Here is a 20296-nt window from a genome sequence, read left to right on the forward strand (position 1 = left end):
AAATGCTAATTACCCTGATTTGCTCATTACACATCATATACACATATTGTATTATCACACTGTACCCCACAAATATGCACAATTGTTATATGCTTATTAAAAAATAAAACATATATAGAAAAGGTGGAAGTACAAATTGGAACAACATTTTAGGAAACAATTTGCCCCATCAAACTGAACCTAGATAAAGTTTTGATCTAGCAGTTGTGATCACCCCTGGGCATATATCACAGGAGAATTCATGTATACCAAAGCCCCAGTTTATGTACCAGAAAGTCCAGAGATGCATTGTCCACAATCTAGAACTGACCCAAATATCTCATCAACAATAGAAAATTTGTTGTGGCATAATCACAGAATATGCAATAAAAACAAATGAGCCACAGCTACACCCCACATAGATGAGGTGTAAAATCACAGTATTGAGTGACAGAAGGATATATGCATATTCATTCTATTCAAAGCTCAAAAACTAGTAAACCAAACTCTGTTGTTTGAGGGTACCTGGGTGGATGTAATTCTGTAAAGAAAAGTAAACAAATTACCATTAAAAGGTGCAAGAGAGTGGTTACCTCCTGGGTAACCACTTCTGGGTGCTAATGGTCTTTTATTTTTTTTTATCTTAGCATTAAGTATATGAATGTTCATAATAACTGGTTAAACTATACATGTTTGTCTGCTTTTTTCCTATATATGAGATATATTTCCCCATTTAAACAATAAGATCAGCTATACCAGGAATATGTAGTGGGTGAGAAGTGGGTAGCCCATGCCTGATAAGAGCAGATCCCTAGAAATATTAGGTATAATTGTTTTGCTGAATCCCTGAAAGTACAATTTAACTGCAGGGCTGTTCTCTGGTCCAAATGGAGTCTTATATCTGTGTGCCAGAATTTTTCCTGGGATTATGCAACAAACTTTAAATCTTCCTGCCAGGTGGCAAGACCTAGTCTATCATCTCCCTCCTCCACTAGCTCCAGCTGGCTTCCCTCTCTCTGTAATACCCTTTCCCTCCCAGGCCCATTGTCTGGAACACCTGGTTTCATCCTTGACCAACTCCCATTCTCCACCAACTCCCCTCAATTCTCCTCCCTCCCATGGCGTCCCCAAGTTGCAAACCCCTCCCAATGCTTCATCTTCTTTCCACGTCTACCAGCTGCTCCTTCCTCTCAACCTAGATGGCCAATGTCCTTTTCTCTCCACTCTTCCTAGAACAGCCCTCTGGGTGTCTTGAGCAACCCCCATAAGCTGTGAAGTTCCCAGCTGCTAAGTGCTTCAAGCCAAAAGTCCAGTCTTTCTTTTCAGAATTTATCTTTAGGCTAATATTCGAAGCTTTAGGGCTTATTCTTGTTGTGTTGGTAGAGCCTCCTAATATTTGGCCTTTAGTTACAGATACATTTTACATCTTCACTGAAATTACCGATTAAAATTTTGATGACCCAAAAAAGGACTGGGCCTTGAGGTGGTCTGTCTCTGCTCAGAGTTCAGAAGTTCCAGGAGGAGAGAGGTGAGAATGAAAATCTCCAGGAGTCAGGGGAGGCAGGTCTTTTTCTTTAGGAGGAGAATAACTGTTTTCCAAACACAAAGAAGTTGGAGGAATGAAACCATTTTAGCCAATGAGAATGGGGAATTAATGAATGTTACCAACATATCCACTCAGACTTCTATGGGAAAATAAGTTCTAAATCTAAATCAACAAACCTGATAAGAGGTTCATGGATAACATATTGGAAGAGAGGTTTGGGTGGTGTAGGGAAAATGATCAAAGTTGGTCAAAGTCAGTCAAGACAGTTCTTAGCCGTTTTCTCACAGGTCAAACAAAACTCAGCCCCCAGGAAGCAGGTGTGAGTCCTAGGAAGGCCCTGTTCCAAGGGACACCTGGTTTCATATCCGCATGGCCTCTGCTTGCTTATAGCTTTTACGCTAACTCCAGCTGTCCAGGGAAGGAAGCAGAGAAACAACCCTATGTGAAGGAGCTTGGTACTTACCTCTCGAGTCTTAGACGAAACCTCTCATTCTGAACTCTTTGGTAGACATGGAGAGCTACAGCATGTTGGTCACACGATAACTCTGCCAAAACCCCTGCACTAAGAGACTTGGCCACCCTCTAACATAGCTTCCAGCAAGCCCTGTCCCTCAGATGACACCAGTTCCTCACTAAAATGCCTGCCTGAGGAGCCTCCAGGCTTCCAGGAAAACTATTTGATGGGTTCCTGGATCCACTTTCTTGGAGCATTTGAAAAGGTCTTTTAAGTATGAATCTGTATCTCTTGAACTCAGAAATACCTCCCTCAAGGACCTGAGAGCCATTTTTTTGAAATGGAATCACCTAGGAGGCTGAAGCTTCAGCCTCCCAGCCTCTTTGGGAGTATTGAATCCTACCTTCATTCCATTCACAGTGCCCAGCTCTTTGTACTTTACCACTTGTCTGACTCTACTGAGCCCTGCTTTCCACCCCCTTCCATCTTCCCTTCAACACACCCAAATGCCATCTGCACACATCAGAATGGAGCTTAGCTGTCATTACTACTGAGTAATATATGTTTTCACCACTTTAACTAATACCTGGCTGTGTTTATCTTTGACAACCCCAAGGTGTTCAACTCATGCCCTATCAGGCCCAGAGGACCCTCGGGCTTCCTTCCACATTGAACATCACAGGGCTCTCAGGCTCAGGCACCTACTTGTTCGGAAGCCTCCAGGTTGGATGACAGAGACTTTTACTCCCCACTTGGAAAGCTCTTGTCTCATAACTGATGAGAACATGGTGAGAGCTGCCTTCGATGAGCTGTAAGCTGCCAACTGTTGCATTGGGAACACTCCTGTGGGAGTAATGGGAGAAAAAAAAATCAAATATGATGCTTCTTCTATTCATTCATCCAATAAATATTAAATCAGCACCTAACTGCAGGCCAAGCCTCATCACAGGATTAGTGCTCTTTTATGAAGTCCCACAAGATGGTTCACTCTCTCTCCACCACGTGAGAACACAATGAAAAGAGAGTATCTGCAAGTCAGGAAGAGGCCCTCACCAGACCCTGACCACGCTGGCACCTTGACCTCAATTCCAGCATCCAGAACTGTGAGCAATGAATTTCTGTTGTTTATGCCACCCAGGCTACGGTATTTTGATATGGCAGACTGAACAGACTCATATCCAGGATGGGGAGGAATAAGAGCGATTAGGAAGGGGACAGGGATGCTTTGGGCAGAGGATACACCCATACGCTGCTTTGACTGTGGTGATGGTGTCATGGGTATAGACACTTAAAAACTTATCAAACTGTACACGTTAAATATGATCAGTTCAATGTATTCCCATTGCATTGCCCCAATTTAAAAAAGAAAGGGGAGGAGGAGGAGGAAGAGAAGCCACTGTACTTCAAAAGCCCATGGACATCCCAGCAAAAGCTAGAGAGGGTATTTTATTCATCCTCACATAATCAGGACATTTGTACAATATTCAGAAGCGGAAGGAAGAACTCCAGTGTTCCTGGCTTCTATGTTCCCACACCTCCTGGTTCTGCCAGTCTTCCCATCCTCCAGTGATTCTTACCAAATCAAATATGGAGTTTGTATGTGTGTGCATGTGTGTTTTCTCCTGACTATAGCATCTTGCAATTGATACTTTTTCCTTGCAGAGTTTCTTGTCCTTCCTCAGTTAGAGATGCTACATCCATAGGAGAAGAGCTTCTTAGTATTGAAGTCTCTTGCCTTAAGTCCTACCTCCATTCAAAAGTTAAATTTTGCAGAATGAATATTTGAATCCCTAAAACACAGCTCATACTCACGTCTGACATTGATTAAGGCTCATTGGTTAAGGCTGACCTACATCCTTACCTCATACTCTGCCCTAGGTGGGATGGATGCTTGTTCATCTGTAGGCTTTCAGGTGCTCTAGCTAGACACCCAGAAAAAAACTGGGTTCAGCATTTGCTCTGTGACTCAGGATTCAAGCAGTGAGAGTACTGCTTCTCATAACGTGTGTGAAACAGGGAATTCACTGAAATTCAATATTGGACAATTAAAGTCTCCTAGAGACTCAAAGCTTCAGGGACATTGAAAAAAAGAAGAAGAAAGAATACTCTGAAGGCAAGCCAATTAGAATGGTGGCAGCAAACTGGTTCATCAGAAAGGGGAGGTATAACACAAACAGAGAAACACAGTGGACAAATTTGGCATGGAAAAATCCACAGAATAAAAAAGCTCCCGAACTTAACTAATTTAGAGGCTGCACATCAAACTGGTATTTGAAAAGTGACCTGGGTTTCTCAATTGGCAGATGGAGAGCTGAGGTGGGCGCCATCTTGAGGAGGCCACGCAGCAGCCTGCTCCTGTGGGAACCCAGGAGATCATAGCATACATTGCATTCTTCCCTGTAAAGGGCCTACTGTGTGGCCTAGGGTGTACTTAGCAGAATGTAAGTGAAACAGTACAGAGAAGATTTTATCCAGGTTTTCCAAGTCAGAGATACAGTAGGAGTGCAATTTGCTTTCCCTTTGAGTCTGGAAGTTCACGTGACCAGCTGAAGAGGGCCAGGAAACAGAATAGGTGGGCATGAATACTCAGGGACTAAGCCTGGGAGTGCCATGTCCATGGCAGCAGGGTGTGAGAGACCTGTGGAGGGCTGGCTCCACTGCCCTCAGAGTAGAATTCTTGGGAAGCTCCTGAGATCCAGATTCCCAGCAGAGATCAGCATCTGCTTGGCCCAGAGATATTTTGATCTGATATTTTTTTTTTTTCTTTTTCTTTTCTTTTCCTTCTTTTTTTTTTAACAATCCTAATTGGCTTCCTTTTTAATTTTAAAACCAGGTAACACTTCATTCCATAAAACAGAATCAGTTTTCCTATGAGCCAAGCACTCATCAAAAATAATTTGATGAGTTAACATCAGATTATTTATTTTGCTTGCACAAAATAAGGACAAGGGAACTTCACTATTTCGCCAGTTGAGAATGGCTGTTCTCCCTCCAATCCAGATTTCTCTTGGAGGACCAGATGTGTCAGCTTGGTTTGATTGACTCCATGTTGTTGTTGTTTTTCCCTGGAATATTGTCTCTGTTGAAAAACTGGCTTCACAAAGAAGGTGGCAACAGGAAAATTTCAGAATCCAAAGCTTAAAAATAAGTCTTGGGCAGTGGGGGGTTATTTTCTGTCTCTGGGAGAGAGGCCTGGGGACAGAGGCAAAGTCCCCAGCCGCCTATCCAGAAGATGTCACTCTCAGTAGTGTCAGGTGTCCTGACCTGTGCTCACCTAGGATGACGGTGGGTAAAGAGCAACAGGTCACAGGGGCCCCCTGACCCTCTAGGAGACAGCTCTCCCTGGGCAGACCCCGGGGCTGAGGGTCAGCGGCCAGGGGAGAATCATGTCAACAATTGTCCCTGCTGTGGTCCCTGAGGTCCTGGGGCAGGGATGCAGGAGGCAGCCAGTGTCAAAAGATGTCCCTGTCGCCAGCCAGGCCGGGCGCCTGGCTAAGCGAGGAGAAAGACGGTGTCCCTCCTCAGGGCCTGGCCCCTGCGCCTGGTCTCACTTCCTCCCCGGCACTGCCTGGAAGGGGAGGAAGTGACACCCAGGGGAAGGCCGGGAAGTGAGGCCACCGTCACATTCAAGTTCAGGGTGCGACAACTCAGTCTGCCCCCAGCAGGCCCCATAATCAGCTCCCCTTCATGGGCCACGTCCCTTCTGAGGGTCATGCCCTACCCTTTATAGGCACAAGGACCCAGAAGTTCCAGGGACACATCCATGTTTAGGCCCTCGGATCCGCAAGTTCCTCAGACATCCATGTTTAGGCTCCCGGATCCGGATTCGGAAGTTCCAAAGGTGCACGTCCATGTTTAGGCCGTAGCATCCGGAAGTGCCTCAGATGCACGTTCATGTTTAGGCTCTAAGATCTGGAAGTTCCTCAGGTGTCCATATTTATGCCTACAGATCCGGAGGTTTCTCAGGTGCACATCCATTTTTAGGCCTACAGATCCAGAGGTTTCTCAGGTGCACGACCATGTTTAGGTCCCCAGATCCGGAAGTTCCTTGGGTGCATGTCCATGTTTAAGCCCCCCGGATCCAGAAGTTCCTCAAGCATTGTTTAGGTTCTAGGATCCGGAAGTGCCTCAGGTGTCCATGTTTAGGCCCCCAGATCCGGAAGTTCNGGCGCCTGGCTAAGCGAGGAGAAAGACGGTGTCCCTCCTCAGGGCCTGGCCCCTGCGCCTGGTCTCACTTCCTCCCCGGCACTGCCTGGAAGGGGAGGAAGTGACACCCAGGGGAAGGCCGGGAAGTGAGGCCACCGTCACATTCAAGTTCAGGGTGCGACAACTCAGTCTGCCCCCAGCAGGCCCCATAATCAGCTCCCCTTCATGGGCCACGTCCCTTCTGAGGGTCATGCCCTACCCTTTATAGGCACAAGGACCCAGAAGTTCCAGGGACACATCCATGTTTAGGCCCTCGGATCCGCAAGTTCCTCAGACATCCATGTTTAGGCTCCCGGATCCGGATTCGGAAGTTCCAAAGGTGCACGTCCATGTTTAGGCTCCTGGATCCGGAAGTTCCTCAGGCGCACATCCATGTTTAGGCCGTAGCATCCGGAAGTGCCTCAGATGCACGTTCATGTTTAGGCTCTAAGATCTGGAAGTTCCTCAGGTGTCCATATTTATGCCTACAGATCCAGAGGTTTCTCAGGTGCACGTCCATGTTTAGGTCCCCGGATCCGGAAGTTCCTTGGGTGCATGTCCATGTTTAAGCCCCCCGGATCCAGAAGTTCCTCAAGCATTGTTTAGGTTCTAGGATCCGGAAGTGCCTCAGGTGTCCATGTTTAGGCCCCCAGATCCGGAAGTTCCTCAGGCGTCCATATTTAGGACCACTGATCCAGAGGTTCCTCAGGTGCACGTCCATGTTTAGGCCCCTGGATCCGGAATTTCCTTAGTTGCACGTCGATATTTAGGCTCTAGGATCCTGAAGTTCCTCAAGCATCCATGTTTAGGCTCTAGGATCCGAAAGTGCCTCAGGTGTCCATGTTTAGGCCCCTTGATCTGATCTTTCCAGAGAAGATACCACCCAACAAACTCCTCAAGTCCCAGAACTCTGCAGCAGCCCAAGCCTTTTTCCCTGTGCATTAATCTGGTCTGCCCAGACAAAACTCCCATCAATGGTACTACTTTATACTGGTGAGAAGGGGAAGCTGAGAGCTATTTCAACCAGCTTCAGTTTTAGGCCACTACAGTTTGGCAGTTTGGTAAATGATACAAAAAGAGGATGGGGTTACTAACAAACTCTCCCCCCACCACCCTCCATAGCCCAAGAAGAAACAAAGAAGAACAGCTGGGCATAGGCAGTGACCATCCATCCTCATCAACAACTTTGACCACCTCACTGGAGACAATTCTTATATTTTTCATTAAGATTTGTGTGTGTGTGTGTGTGTTTGTGTGTGTGTGTGTGTGTGTGTGTTCTTGCTGTGCTGGTTAGTTTGCAGATATATATACATATACATTTTTGTTTCTTTTTCTCATTTTAAATATTTTTCACAATAGTTAAAAAATTTTTTCTTGTCTTTTAAGAATTAGGGGTTTTTTAAAATTTACTTTGGTTGGTTTGGTTTTTGTTTCTTTATTTCTCTTTTTCACTTACTCTACTTTATTCTCCCATTAACAGTCAAATCTCTTCCCTCCCTTTGTGTTTTATTCTGTTTAACACCTCATTCTTTATAACCATCATTGGCTACATCTCTTCTGCATTCTCTCTGTTTACATTTTGACCTTTATGAGTATTCTTTATCTTCCTACCACATTTTCTTTTCTCTCAATGAACAGTATTTTTAGCATCTTTTAAAACTATTTGGTTGATAGAACTCCTGCCTCTACCATTCACATTGCTGCAGTTACTAATACTGTGGATTGCACAGTTAAAACCTGCTTTAATGCCAAATCTAGTTCATGGTTATTTATTGTTTTGCTGTTGGCAATTGTTTTGCTGTTGGTTATTTATTGTTTTGCTGTCCCCAACATTTCTGTTTGTGGTAGTTAACATTGTAGATGTCATAATAGGCACTAGGTATTTATTTTAATTCTGTACATTGTTTTGGTTGCTATTGTTCATTTCCCTCTTTTCAGTGAGATTCTGGGAATATACAGGGACGCTACAAATTCACAGGGTACAGACTCAACTATAGAACTAAACCCAGTTAGATACAGCACACCTTGCAACTCACAGATTAACCATACTCAAAGTTAAGTAAAACTTTAATACAGAGCTGTATTAAAGTTTAATACAGGCTGTATTAATACTTTAATAATATAGCTCAGTTGGTAGAGCGTTTGCCTCACATGCATAAGGCCCTGGGTTCAATTCCCAGCATCAAAAACAAACAAACGAAAACTTTAATACAAAGAATAGATGAAGCAAAAATTCCAAACTAATGACCTGGTCAAAGTAAGAATGGTTAGCAAATAACATTAGGTTCCATTCATGAACATCCACTTTTACAACAAAAACAGAGAAAATTAACACAAAGGCTGTGAATACCACATACAAGGGGTCTCAATCTAGATTATTCTAGGACACTTTGGCAGGAAAATATTGTGCTAAAAATATCCATTCATAAAAGTAGAAGAGAAATACATCCTAACAGATGCATAAAACCCAACTCAAGAATCAAAAGATGTGAAAAACAAGGTAATACAATGCCTCCTAAATTTCATAATTCACCAGCAACTGACTTCAAATATATTGAAATGAATGAAATATCAGATAAGGAATTTAAAGAATGATTTTCAAATTACCAATAAATTCCAAGACAATACAGAAAACAACTAAATGAATTAAAGAGATCAGTACAGGGTATAAAGAAATATTCAATAACAGATAAAACTATTGAAAAAGAACCAAACAGAAACCTTGTAGTTGAAATGTATACTAAATCAAATAAAATGCTCAGTTGAAAGTCTCTCTAATAGAGTAAGCCATGCTGAAGACAGAATCACAGAGCTGGAAGACAAAGTTTTTGGCCTTGAAAATTCAGACAGTATTTTTAAAAAATAAAGAAGTAATCATGATAAGAATATATAAGAACAACATTAAGAGACCAAGTTTAAGAATCATTGGAATTAAAGATGGATATGAGATGCATGCTAATGGAATGAATAATCTCTTCAGGGAAATAAAAACAGAAAACTTTCCAAACTTTGAGAATGAAATGGACATTTGGATACAGGGGACATTCAGACCCCAAATAGATAATATTGGAAAAAAAACTCTCATGACACATTACAATTAAAATACCTAACAAAGAGAACAATAATAGAATTTTATTTTATTTTATTTTAAATTTTTTAGTTGTTGATGGATATTTATTTTATTTATTTGTACGTGGTGCTGAGAATTGAACCCAGTGCCTCATGCATGGTAGGCAAGCGTGCTACCACTGAGCCACAACCCCAGCCCCCAATAATAGAATTTTAAAAGACTCAAGAGAAAAAAATGTCAGGTCAGGTCACAATTGGAATGGTATGTCCCAAACCCTAAAAGAAAATAAGTCAACAAGACCACCATATGCAGTAAACCTATCTGCCAGAATTAAAGTAGTAATAAAAACTTTCCAAGATAAGCAAAAAACTAAATAGAATTCAAAAATACTAAGCCAGCACTACATAAAATATGTAAAGAAATATTGCACAGAGAAGAATCAAAAACAAACCCCAGAGCTCAAAATTGTACAAATCTTAATTAAAGAGTACTTAAGCAAATGAGAAACAGGACCAAATAATGGACAATAAAATATATAGGAATAAATTTAACCAGGGAGGCGAAAGACCTCCACAATGAAAACTATAGAACACTAAAAAAGAAGTTGAAGAAGACACAAGAAAATGGAAAGACCTTCCATGTTCATGGATAAGCAGAATAAATATTGTTAAAATGGCCAATATTTCAAAAGCAATAAAAAGATTAAATGCAATTCCCATCAAAATACCAATGTTCTTCACACAACTAGATAAAATAGTCCTAAAATTCATTTGGCAGAATAAAAGACCCAGAGACGCCAAAACAATTCCAAGCCAAAAAAATAAATAAATAATGCTGGAGGTATCACAAATCTGACTTCAAGTTATACTACAGAGCTATAGTAACAAAAACTGCATAATACTGGCATAAAAACAGATACATAGACCAATGGAAGACACAGACAAACCCACGCATTTTACAGCCACGTGTTCCTTGACAAATAGGTTGAAAACATGCATTGGAGAAAAGACAGCCTTTTTAACAAATGATCCTGGGAAATATAGGTTATCCATATGTAGAATGAAACTAGGGCTGGGGCTGGGGCTCAGTAGTAGAGTGCTCACCTAGCACATGCAACACCCTGGGTTCAATCCTCAGCACCACATAAAAATAAATAAATAAAATAAAGGTATTGTGTCCAACTACAACTTAAAAATAAATATTTAAAAAAGTTTTTTAAAAGAATGAAACTAGACCCTTATCTCTCACCCTGAACAAAATTCTACTCCGCTGAGAGCCACAGCCCAGTTAGAATGGCCCCTGGCATTTTGCCAGAAGTAATGGTTGAGAGGCGAGCCATTAAGATGATGATATTAAGTTAAGCTGTCTATAATTGCTGTGACTGGATGATGCTGGATTGAAACAGATTGTGTATTCAATTGTATATTAGACCTTTACTGTCTGCCTCCATCGCCGGCTACTTAGCAGTTCCCATCGAGTTCTCCAGGGGTTCGAGAGTGAGTGTGCACACAGCCTGGTGGTGTTCCAGGAGAGCTGGGGGGGAGGAGTTCCGGTTGGTGTGTGGTGTGCCTGGAAGGGCCGCGTGGGTGGTGTTCGCAGAGTTCGGAAATAAAGTTTATTCCTGCTTGAGTGGCTCGTGATTTGTGCCCAGCCAGACTGCGGCACTACCCAAAATGGATCAAAGACCTAGGGATTAGATCAAAAAACTATGCATCACCAAGAAGAAAATACTCCAGTGTATAATCACAGGCAACAACTTTCTCAATAGGGCCCCTAAAGCTCAGAAAAAATTCCAAGAGTTAGTATATGGGATGGCATCAAATTAAAAAGTTTCTGCACAGCAAAGGAAACAATTAAGAATGTAAGGAATGAATCTATAGAACTAGAGAAAAGCTTTGCTAACTACTCTTCGGACAAAGGATTAATATCCATAATGTATACAGAACTCGAAAACCTTAACACCAAAATAAACAAATAACTGAATTAATAAATGGACAAATGAAGTAAATACTTTTCAAAAGAAAAATATATGAATATATATATTATATGAAAAAAATATTCAACATTGTTAGCAATTAGGGAAATGCAAATCAAAACTACACTGAGATTTCATCTCACTCCTGGTAGGGTGGCAGTTATCAAGAATACAAATAGTAATAAATGCTGGATAGGATGTGGACAAAAAGATTTTTACACTGTTCAGAATATAAACTTGTACAACCATTATGAAAATCAGTATATCAGTAAATCAGTTCTATTCCTCAAAAGTTTAGGAAGAGAAACTCCACATGACCCAGTTATACCACTCCTCAGTATTTATCCTAAAGAACTGAAATAAGTTCCAGGTATTATAAAGCATGCCAATAATCCCAGCAACTCTGAGGCAGGGGATTGCAAGTATGAGGTCAGCAACTTAGCAAGACACTGTCTCAAAATAAAGAGTAAAAAAAACAAAAACAAAAACAAAAACTGGGGATGTGGCTCAGTGGTAAAGCACCCCTGAGTTCAACCCTTGTGGGAGGCCAACCTTATGGGTGACTGAGTTACACTCCCCAGCTGGGTGCTGAGGCGCTCAGTCACAGAAATGGGTGTGTCTTGCTACAGCCCCATGGGTGAAGCTATGCTCACCTGTTCCTTTGTAATATAACCTCTTGCCCTGTTTAGGATAGAATCTTCCATGGAAGTGCCTTGTGTGTGTCCCCTCCTCTTACTGTGCCCTTGGGTGTGGCCTACCCAGGTGTCCGTCAACCTGCTGACAGTGGACATCATGAAGATAGACTCAGCCCCCTGAAACCTGACCCCTTGCCTCATTTGAATAGCTTCTCCTCAATAAAAGGGGTCAGCACGTGCTCTCGCTCTCTCTCTTTCTGCAGACCCTTAAGGTCAGAGGAGCCATCACAGCAACCCCAAAGAAAAAGGTATTTGTGTCTCTTGTGTGGTTATTTCGTGCAGCCCAGTTAGCCCAGTTTAATTAGAGTGACCTCTGAGCCTTTTAGTCGCGAACAGAAACCCAGCAAACCCTCACTACCAAAAAAATTAAAAATAAAAATCAGCATACTATAGTGGTACATGCAGACCCATGTGTATAGCAGCACAATTCACAATTGGAACCAGCTATAGAACCAGCATTGGTGTCTGTCAATGGGTGAATGGATAATGAAAATGAGATCTATATGCACAATGAAGTTTATCCAGTCATAAAATAAAAGTCCTCTGCAGGAAAAATGGGTGGAACTTGAAAACATTATGCTAAGGGAAATAAGTCAAACACAGAAACTCACAGGTCATATGTTTTCTCTCATATGCTGGAGCTAAAGAAGAAAAAGGAAAAGAAAGATAGGAGTGAATCTCAGGAAAAAAATAATTTAAAAAAATACCGGAAAAAAAACTGAAATCCTATCTACCCATAGAGGGAGCAGGAATCTCAAAGACATGGTGGATTGCTTAGGTCTATTTTTTAAATGTAATCTGAGTGGGGACATTGATCATTTCCAGGTACTTAACAAAACCATATCTTGAATTGGGGATTGAGGCTCAATTGTGTGAAAGTCACACAGCATAATAATAAATAACTTGGAATGATAAAATTATATGGAACCATACATAAACACATATGCATACATACACATACATGTAGAAGTAAAACTGGGTAAATGTGAAGAAAATTGGTGAATTTTATCAATACCAGTATGCTAATAATATCATACTATAATTGGGGGCATTGGGATATGATATGTAAAGGATACACAAGATCTCTCTTATTCTTGACAGCTTCAGGCAAATCTACAATGATCTCACTAAAACTTTCAATTCAAAAATGAAAAAGTGCATTAAAGTACAGATACTGTGCTAGTAATCTTTCCATCACTACAAGAAAACACCTGAGAAAGTCAACTTAAAGAAGAAAGACTTATTTCGGCTCACATTCCTGAAGGTTCGGTCCGTGGTCACTTGGCTGAATTGCTGTGGGTTTGTGGTGAGGCAGAGCATTGGGGCAGAGAGGATGTAATGGAGAACGGCTGCTCACCTCATGGCAGCCAGGAAGCAGAGGAAGAAAGAGGAAGTGGCTGGGGAGAAGACACACCCTTCCAGGGCACACCCCAGGGACCTATTTCCTTCAGTAGCCCACCTCCTACAGTTTCCATCACCTCCCAATGACGCCATCAGCTCCGATCCCATCAATAAGGACACAGCCCTCATTATCCAATCACCTCCCCAAAGCCCCACCTCTGACAGTTGCTGCATGGGGGACCAAGCTCTCAACACATGAGCCTTCGGGGTACATTTCAGATCCAAACCAAAACAGAGAGCCAGCCTAGTTCATGTCAAATGCCACCATTATTCTTACATTATTATGAATGCTTTAGTCTGATCACAGAACTTCCTTTTGGGGCATGGCTCATCTTGATAAGAAGGATATCCGTCAAAGGTTTTGTCCGGCTCATCTAGAAAGAGATGCTGACCAGTCATAATACCCCATTGCCTAGCACGGAAATTGAGTCTATAAAAGGAGAAGAGCGTTTTCAGAGAAGGGTCAGAGTAGTTCTGGAAGGAAGGGGGAACTTGACTCTAGAGCAGTGGACTCCTTGGCTCATATGACAGAAAAGAATTTCAGCATGAGCCAAATAGAGTCATAGAAGTTTATTTGGAAAATAGGTATACATTTAAGGAAGAATGTGGGCCATCTCAAGAGTAGCAGACATACTTTGGGGTCCTGGATTTTCTTTTAAAGGACACTTGGTGAGAGGTGGGTATGGGAAGGGTATGATATCAACCTGGTGATCTCAAGATGGTTCATGTTGTCTGATCAATTGCAGGATCCTAGGTTGGTGTGGTCTTCACCTGATCAACAGATAATGCTGGAAATTCTATGTTTCTCTTTGCTTAATCTACTTGTTGGGAGGTTCATTAACAGTTTCCATGGAGATTTACAGACTGACAAGATTTTGAGACTGATATGATAGGTCTGGGAGAGAGACTGGCATAGTAAGTGAGATGCCTAGAAAGGTATGTAGAACTTATGAAAAAAAATGTATTTCCTTGTCCTTCCTGTGTCTCTTTTCTACCTGTACTTTCTGATCTCTTCTATCCTACCTCAGCTTGGGGTGGGCACATGACCCACAGTGAGCCAGAGTCCTTTAGGGAGAACTGATATGTATGATGGAGAAAAGATGGTTGGAATATTTTTTCCTGGCTTCTTCAGTACATTGTCACACCATCTTTGGAGGAAGACTGGATTCTTAGGGGGCTGCTTTTGCTACGGGAGAAGGTAAGCTGAGAAATCAAGGTAGAAGGGGGTCAGAGTGGGGGAAATTATGACAACTTCGTCCTGAAGCCTGGTCTCAGCCAAATGGTAAGCTAGTAACTTCTTCCATTTTTGGTTTAAGCTAATTTGAGGTTTGATCCTGTCACTTACAAACAAAGAGCCCCAAGGCTTAACTGACGTAATTTAAATAGAACATCTGGCATCAAAAAGCTCTCATTAAACTGGTTCCCTTCCGGCCAAACAGATAACGAGCTGACTTTTATTTAGGTGAATTTTAGTTTACAAAATCTTTGCATAGAAAATCTAATCACGGGCTGGGGATGTGGCTCAAGTGGTAGCGCGCTCGCCTGGCATGCGTGCGGCCCGGGTTCGATCCTCAGCACCACATACAAAATAAACATGTTGTATCCGCCGATAACTAAAAAATAAATATTAAAATTCTCTCTCTCTCTCTCTCTCTCTCTCTCTCTCTCTCTCTCTCTCTCTCTTCACTCTCTCTTTAAAAAAAAGAAAAGAAAAGAAAAGAAAATCACTTCCTTCTATTATTGGCAAGAGAAACCAAAGACATTACATCATTATTGAATTGTGTAGTAACCACAGTCTAGGGGATTGATCTGTGTTTTCACTGCTTGGTGAGTTTACAGGTGACAGAGGTTGCCCAGCCAGGAGGCAGGCAAGCAGAGGGCAGTGGTCAAGATCTGGATTCTAGAGCCAACGCTGCCTGGGCTCAAATCACAGCTCTGGCATTAGCCACCTGTTCTCAGGAAAGTGACTTTGTTGTTTATGTGACTCTGCCATTTAATCTGCAAATTAAGAATAATGATGATACAGGCATCAGAGGGTTGTCATAAAGTTTCAATAAATTAATAGGTCAGAAGAGTGCCTGGCAGAAAGTGGGCCCCATGTCAGGGCTTCCCATTGTTAGTGCTACTCTGTTCCTCACAATACAACCTTGACAGCCCAGGCTCTGTGTGCCCAGGGTTTCTTAGCAGGACAGGCGCCCTTGCTCCAGCGTCTCTGGGATCACATCCTGTGTGGGTGGTTAAGACCCACCTCAATCTGAGTCACCCTCTGCATTTAAAACCTTGAAACCCAGTCCAAGTGACTCTTTTGAACTCCAAAACTTAAAGTACCACATTAGGGTTTTGGTCACATATTTCTGAACGTGAGCTTTCCTGGTGATGTTCCACCTTTTTGATGAGGAGAGTGCTAGTTTGAATGTGTCCCCCAAAAGCATGTACTGCAAATTTAATCCTCTGTTCAACAGTGTTGGGGGGCTGGGGCCTGATGAGAGCTGACTGGGCCAGGACACTGAGCCATCATGTCGGGAGGGGTTTGTCACAGAAGAAAGTGTGCAGCCCCCCCTCTACTCCCTCCCTCTCTCTCCTTCTTTTGCCCTTTTACCTCCTGCCAAAGAAGGCACTTGCCGGAAGCCAGCCCCTCAGTCTTAGACTTTTCAGCCTGTGGAACCACAAGCCAATGAGTTTCTGTTCATTATGAATCATCTAGTCTCAGGTATTCAGTTACATCAGCACAAGAGGGACAGTGAGTCTGACATGTGGAGTATGATGAGAGTACGTTACATCCCACAGTGTCATCTGAAAAACACGTTTTGGACCAAACATTCAAAACCTATTTGTTTATTGTGTTATGTTGAACCCTGTGAAATTGCCATTAGACCTCTTACTCACAAAAATGGCCTATTGTAGCGTCCAACCCCACAGACTCAAGCTCATGGGTGCTGTCATTGATGCCAATGATCCCTGATGGTGTAAGATGAAATGAACACAAGTGTACCAGCCTCAACAGCCCAGGACCAGATGGATTTTCAGCCGAGTTCTACAAGACTTTCAAAGAAGAATTAACTCCTCAAAGTATTCCATAAAGTAGAAAAGGAAGAAATCCTTCCAAACTCATTCTTTGAGGCTAATATCAACCTAATACAAAAGCCAGATAAAGACACATCAAGGAAAGAAAACTTCAGACCAATATCCCTGATGAACATAGATGCAAAAATTCCCAATAAAATTTTGGCAAATAACATACAAAAATATATTTAAAAGATAGTGCACCACGATCAAGGGGGGTTTAACATATGGAAATCAATAAATGTAATTCATCATGTTAATAGACTTAAAAACAAGAATCATATGATCATCTCAATAGATGCAGAAAAAGCATGTGACAAAATACAGCACACTTTCATGTTCAAAACACCAGGAAAAACTAGGGATAGTAGGAACATACCTCAACATTGTAAAAGCTATATATGCTAAACCCAAGGCCAGCATCATTCTAAATGGAGAAAAATTGAAAGCCTTCCCACCTAAAACTGGAACAAGACAAGGATGTCCTCTTCCACCACTTCTATTCAACATCATGCTTGAAACTCTAGCCAGAGCAATTAGACAAAAGAAAGAAATTAAAGGGATACAAATAGGTAAAGAAGAACTCAAACTATCACTATTTGCTGATGACATGATTGTTTATCTAAAGATCAAAAAAATTCCACCAGAAAACTTCTAGAACTAACAAACGAATTCAGCAAAGTAGCAGGATATAAAACCAACACCCATAAATCAAACTCATTCTTATACATTAGCAATGAATCCACTGAAAGACAAATTAGGAAAACTACTCCATTCACAAATAAAAAAACCTGGGAATCGACCTAACAAAAGAGGTGAAAGATCTCTACAATGAAAACTACAGAACACTAATGAAAGAAATTGAAGAAAACCTCAGAAGATGGAAATGTCTCCCATGCTCCTGGATAGGCAGAATTAATATTGTCAAAATGGCCATACTCCCAAAAGCATTATACAGATTTAATGCAATTCCTATTAAAATCCCAATGACATTATTCATAAAGATAGAAAAAGCAGTCATGAAATTTATTTGGAAAAATAAGAGACCCAGAATAGCTAAAGCAACCCTTAGCAAGAAAAGTAAAGCAGGAGGCATCACAATACCAGGCCTTAAAGTATACTACAGAGCTATAGTAATGAAAACAGCTGGTATTGGCACCAAAATAGACTTGTTTCATTTTAATTTTTACTTAACTGTGGGAATATGGGATCTACCCCCTGAACAGAATTTCAAGCATATGATAGGATTAACAAAAGGCATAATGTCATTCAGGAGAGCAGCAGAAGCAGTTCGTCTTGCATTACTGGAGCACTTTGAGAGAACTGCTATTGGTGAACAGAATGCCCCTTATTATGAATCGAAGGCTTGCATTCCCCCCAAATTCATATGTTGAAGCCCGAGCCCTAGTGTAGCTGTATTCGCCCTAGTGTAGCTGTATTCGCCCTAGGGTAGCTGTATTCAAAGACGGGGCCTCTAAGGGAGTCATGAAGGTTAAATGAGATCAGGATGGGGGGCTAATCGGATAGGTTAGTGTCCTTTTAAGAATCAGAAGTATTTGCATGCTTGTGTGCTCCCTCTCTCTCTCTCTCTCTCTCTCTCTCTTTCACTAGCTGTGTGACAATGAATTTCCCTAGTCTTTTATCTCCCTACCTATTAAATAGGGGTCAAGACCCCTCCCTCAGTTCTGGAATGAGACCTGGAGGACAGAACACAGGCATGCCTCATTTTAGTGTGTGTGTGTGTATACTCCTTTCTCTCCATCCTCCTTCCCTGCCTCCTTGCGTGTGTGCACACACACACACACCAAGGAAAGACCATGTGAGGACAGAAAGAGAAAACAGTCATTTACAAACCAGGAAGAATATCCTCACCAGAAACCCACACCTTGATTCATGGCTTCCAGCCTTCAAAACTGTGAGAAAGCAGTTTTCTGTTGTTGTTGCAGCCCTCAATCTAAGGTGTCTCATTATGGTAGCCCAAGCAGACAAATTCACCTGTCAACAGCAGGACTTGTTTTAACCAACCCCCTACAGCCCTTCCGAGACCTAGTTGGCCGACCTGTGCGACCACTAATGTCATCCCCCTCACCTTTTCTGCCTCTAGGAGCACTCAGTGAATTAGTTCCTTGACCTGTGTTCCCTGCCTGGAGAGTGAATAAATCCAGAATTCACTTTGTTGACGACATGAGTGGTCATTGTCCTTCCTCTACATTGTGGTATGTTATCACTAGGATAAAAATAGGGCACCTGAAGTTACCATTTAGGAACTTACAAAAGACTTGAGATGCTCTCTCTTTCCCCGAGATTGGATTCAAAGCCAGTCTTTGGCTCCCTTGGTGTAGCACAAGCCAAAGTTAGCAATGTTCCCTGAAGTTCTACCAGCCGAAGGTCTTGACTTCAGCTGAGATTTCACAGCACCTCAGAAACTCCACAGACCCACAATAAGCAGCAACTCCATAGTGATCCCTCTTTTTACAACAGGAAGCTAAGAGAAAGGGCTTTGCAAGTCAATACCCAACTAACACAGCAGGGGGCAGAAATCTTTCAGCCCTTCAGCCCCAGGCTGTATCCATCAAGAAAGGGGACCAAGGTGCTGAGCCCATGGTGCTCAGGAGAACACCATAAGGGCTTTCAAGCAGCTTCTGCCTTCTCCAAAGTCAAGTAGACAACTCAAGGCAACAAAGTTTGCTCTGCATGGCACTTTTCCAATCTGAAGAATACAAACCAGTTCCATAACCTAAAGAGAGGCAGGTCTGCGAATTTCTATTAGGCTCGAGGAGCAGAAACTTAAAATTGCATCTGGTGGTTTCCTTATAATATGACAGTCTCTGGGACTTTGACAAGCTGCTGAGTATCACAAAGTTAGGACCTTGTCACTCAAAGTGTGAATGAGAGCCTCTTGCAGCAGCAGTATCTAGGAATCTATAGGAAATCCTCAGGTCCCACTCTAAACCGTTGAGTCAGAAATTCTTGGGGCCCAGAAACTTTTATGGTGGTAAAATTCACCACTTTAATTCTCAGGTATACAATTCAGTATGCAAATTAGTGGCATTTGATACATTCAGAATTGTGCAGCCATCACCTCTATCCATCAAGAATATTTTCACAGGGAGATCCAACATGGTGGCGGGCGCGGAGAGATCAAGTCTCTGACCTCTTCAGCTGCGCGGGCATAGGGAGTTGTAAACCATCTAAATGCTGTTTGCTCAGGATCACTAGGCAATGCTGAGCTGACATGGATCTGGGGCGAACAGTCTGGGCCTCTCAGAACACACACCGAGCCCGGATCAGCTGAATTCAAGCTCCCGTTTGCCTGCGTCTCGCAGCCAAACCGCTGTGACTCAGCACTAAAAGATCCCGCTGAAACAACTGGTCGGCCCTTCTGAACCTCCGGAGGTTAATACCAACTGAGCCTTCATAGGCAGTGGCCACAGGATTGAGAAGGGGCTTGGGAGAGCCAGTCAGGACCCACCCGTTGCATTGGTCACCCGGCAAAGGGAATGAACTGTCGCCATTTGCATGGGATACCACCATGGCAGAGAACTGACGTCACCAGAATGTGGCAGAGGAGTTAACTTCATTGAAACCGGCGGCGACAGGTGTGTAATCCCCTAGCCCTTCCTCTCCACACAGCGGGGAAACCTTAAGGGCCCCTCCCAGCTCTCCCGTGAGCACGATAGTCAGACCTAGGGAATCAGGAGTGGCGCAGGACCCGCGGCGTGGAACCCCCGGCTACCGCTCCCACCAGTGCTGACAACTGAGGTCTCTTGCACCAGCTACCGGAGGCGTGGCTACCGGAGGGCAAGCAAAATTCGCTGAGGGTTCTCAGCCCCAAGCTCCACAAACTTAGGGTCTGAGGGAATGGCAAACGGGGAGAGTGTGCCCAGTCGTTCAAGAAAATAGGGCTCCTGGGAGCAGCAGACCTGGC

General features: G+C 42.7%; 1 protein-coding gene and 1 non-coding gene across 5 annotated transcripts in view; one reads left to right on the top strand and one right to left on the bottom strand.

Moving 5' to 3' along the window:
- Positions 1-20296, bottom strand: part of Hsd17b2 (hydroxysteroid 17-beta dehydrogenase 2) — a 96999-nt gene that overhangs the window by 24722 nt on the left and 51981 nt on the right. For all 4 annotated transcript variants that reach the window (XM_048792351.1, XM_048792350.1, XM_015496018.2 and 1 more), the window contains one exon: positions 2685-2822. In XM_048792351.1, coding sequence (XP_048648308.1) covers positions 2685-2822 — 138 coding nt within the window. The remainder of the gene's footprint in view (positions 1-2684; positions 2823-20296) is intronic.
- On the top strand, positions 8285-8352 carry Trnav-cac. The gene has a single exon. It is a non-coding gene; the product is annotated as a tRNA-Val (tRNA).

Source organism: Marmota marmota, unplaced genomic scaffold, assembly GCF_001458135.2.
Source record: "Marmota marmota marmota unplaced genomic scaffold, marMar, whole genome shotgun sequence".
Taxonomy (NCBI): Eukaryota; Metazoa; Chordata; class Mammalia; order Rodentia; family Sciuridae; genus Marmota; species Marmota marmota.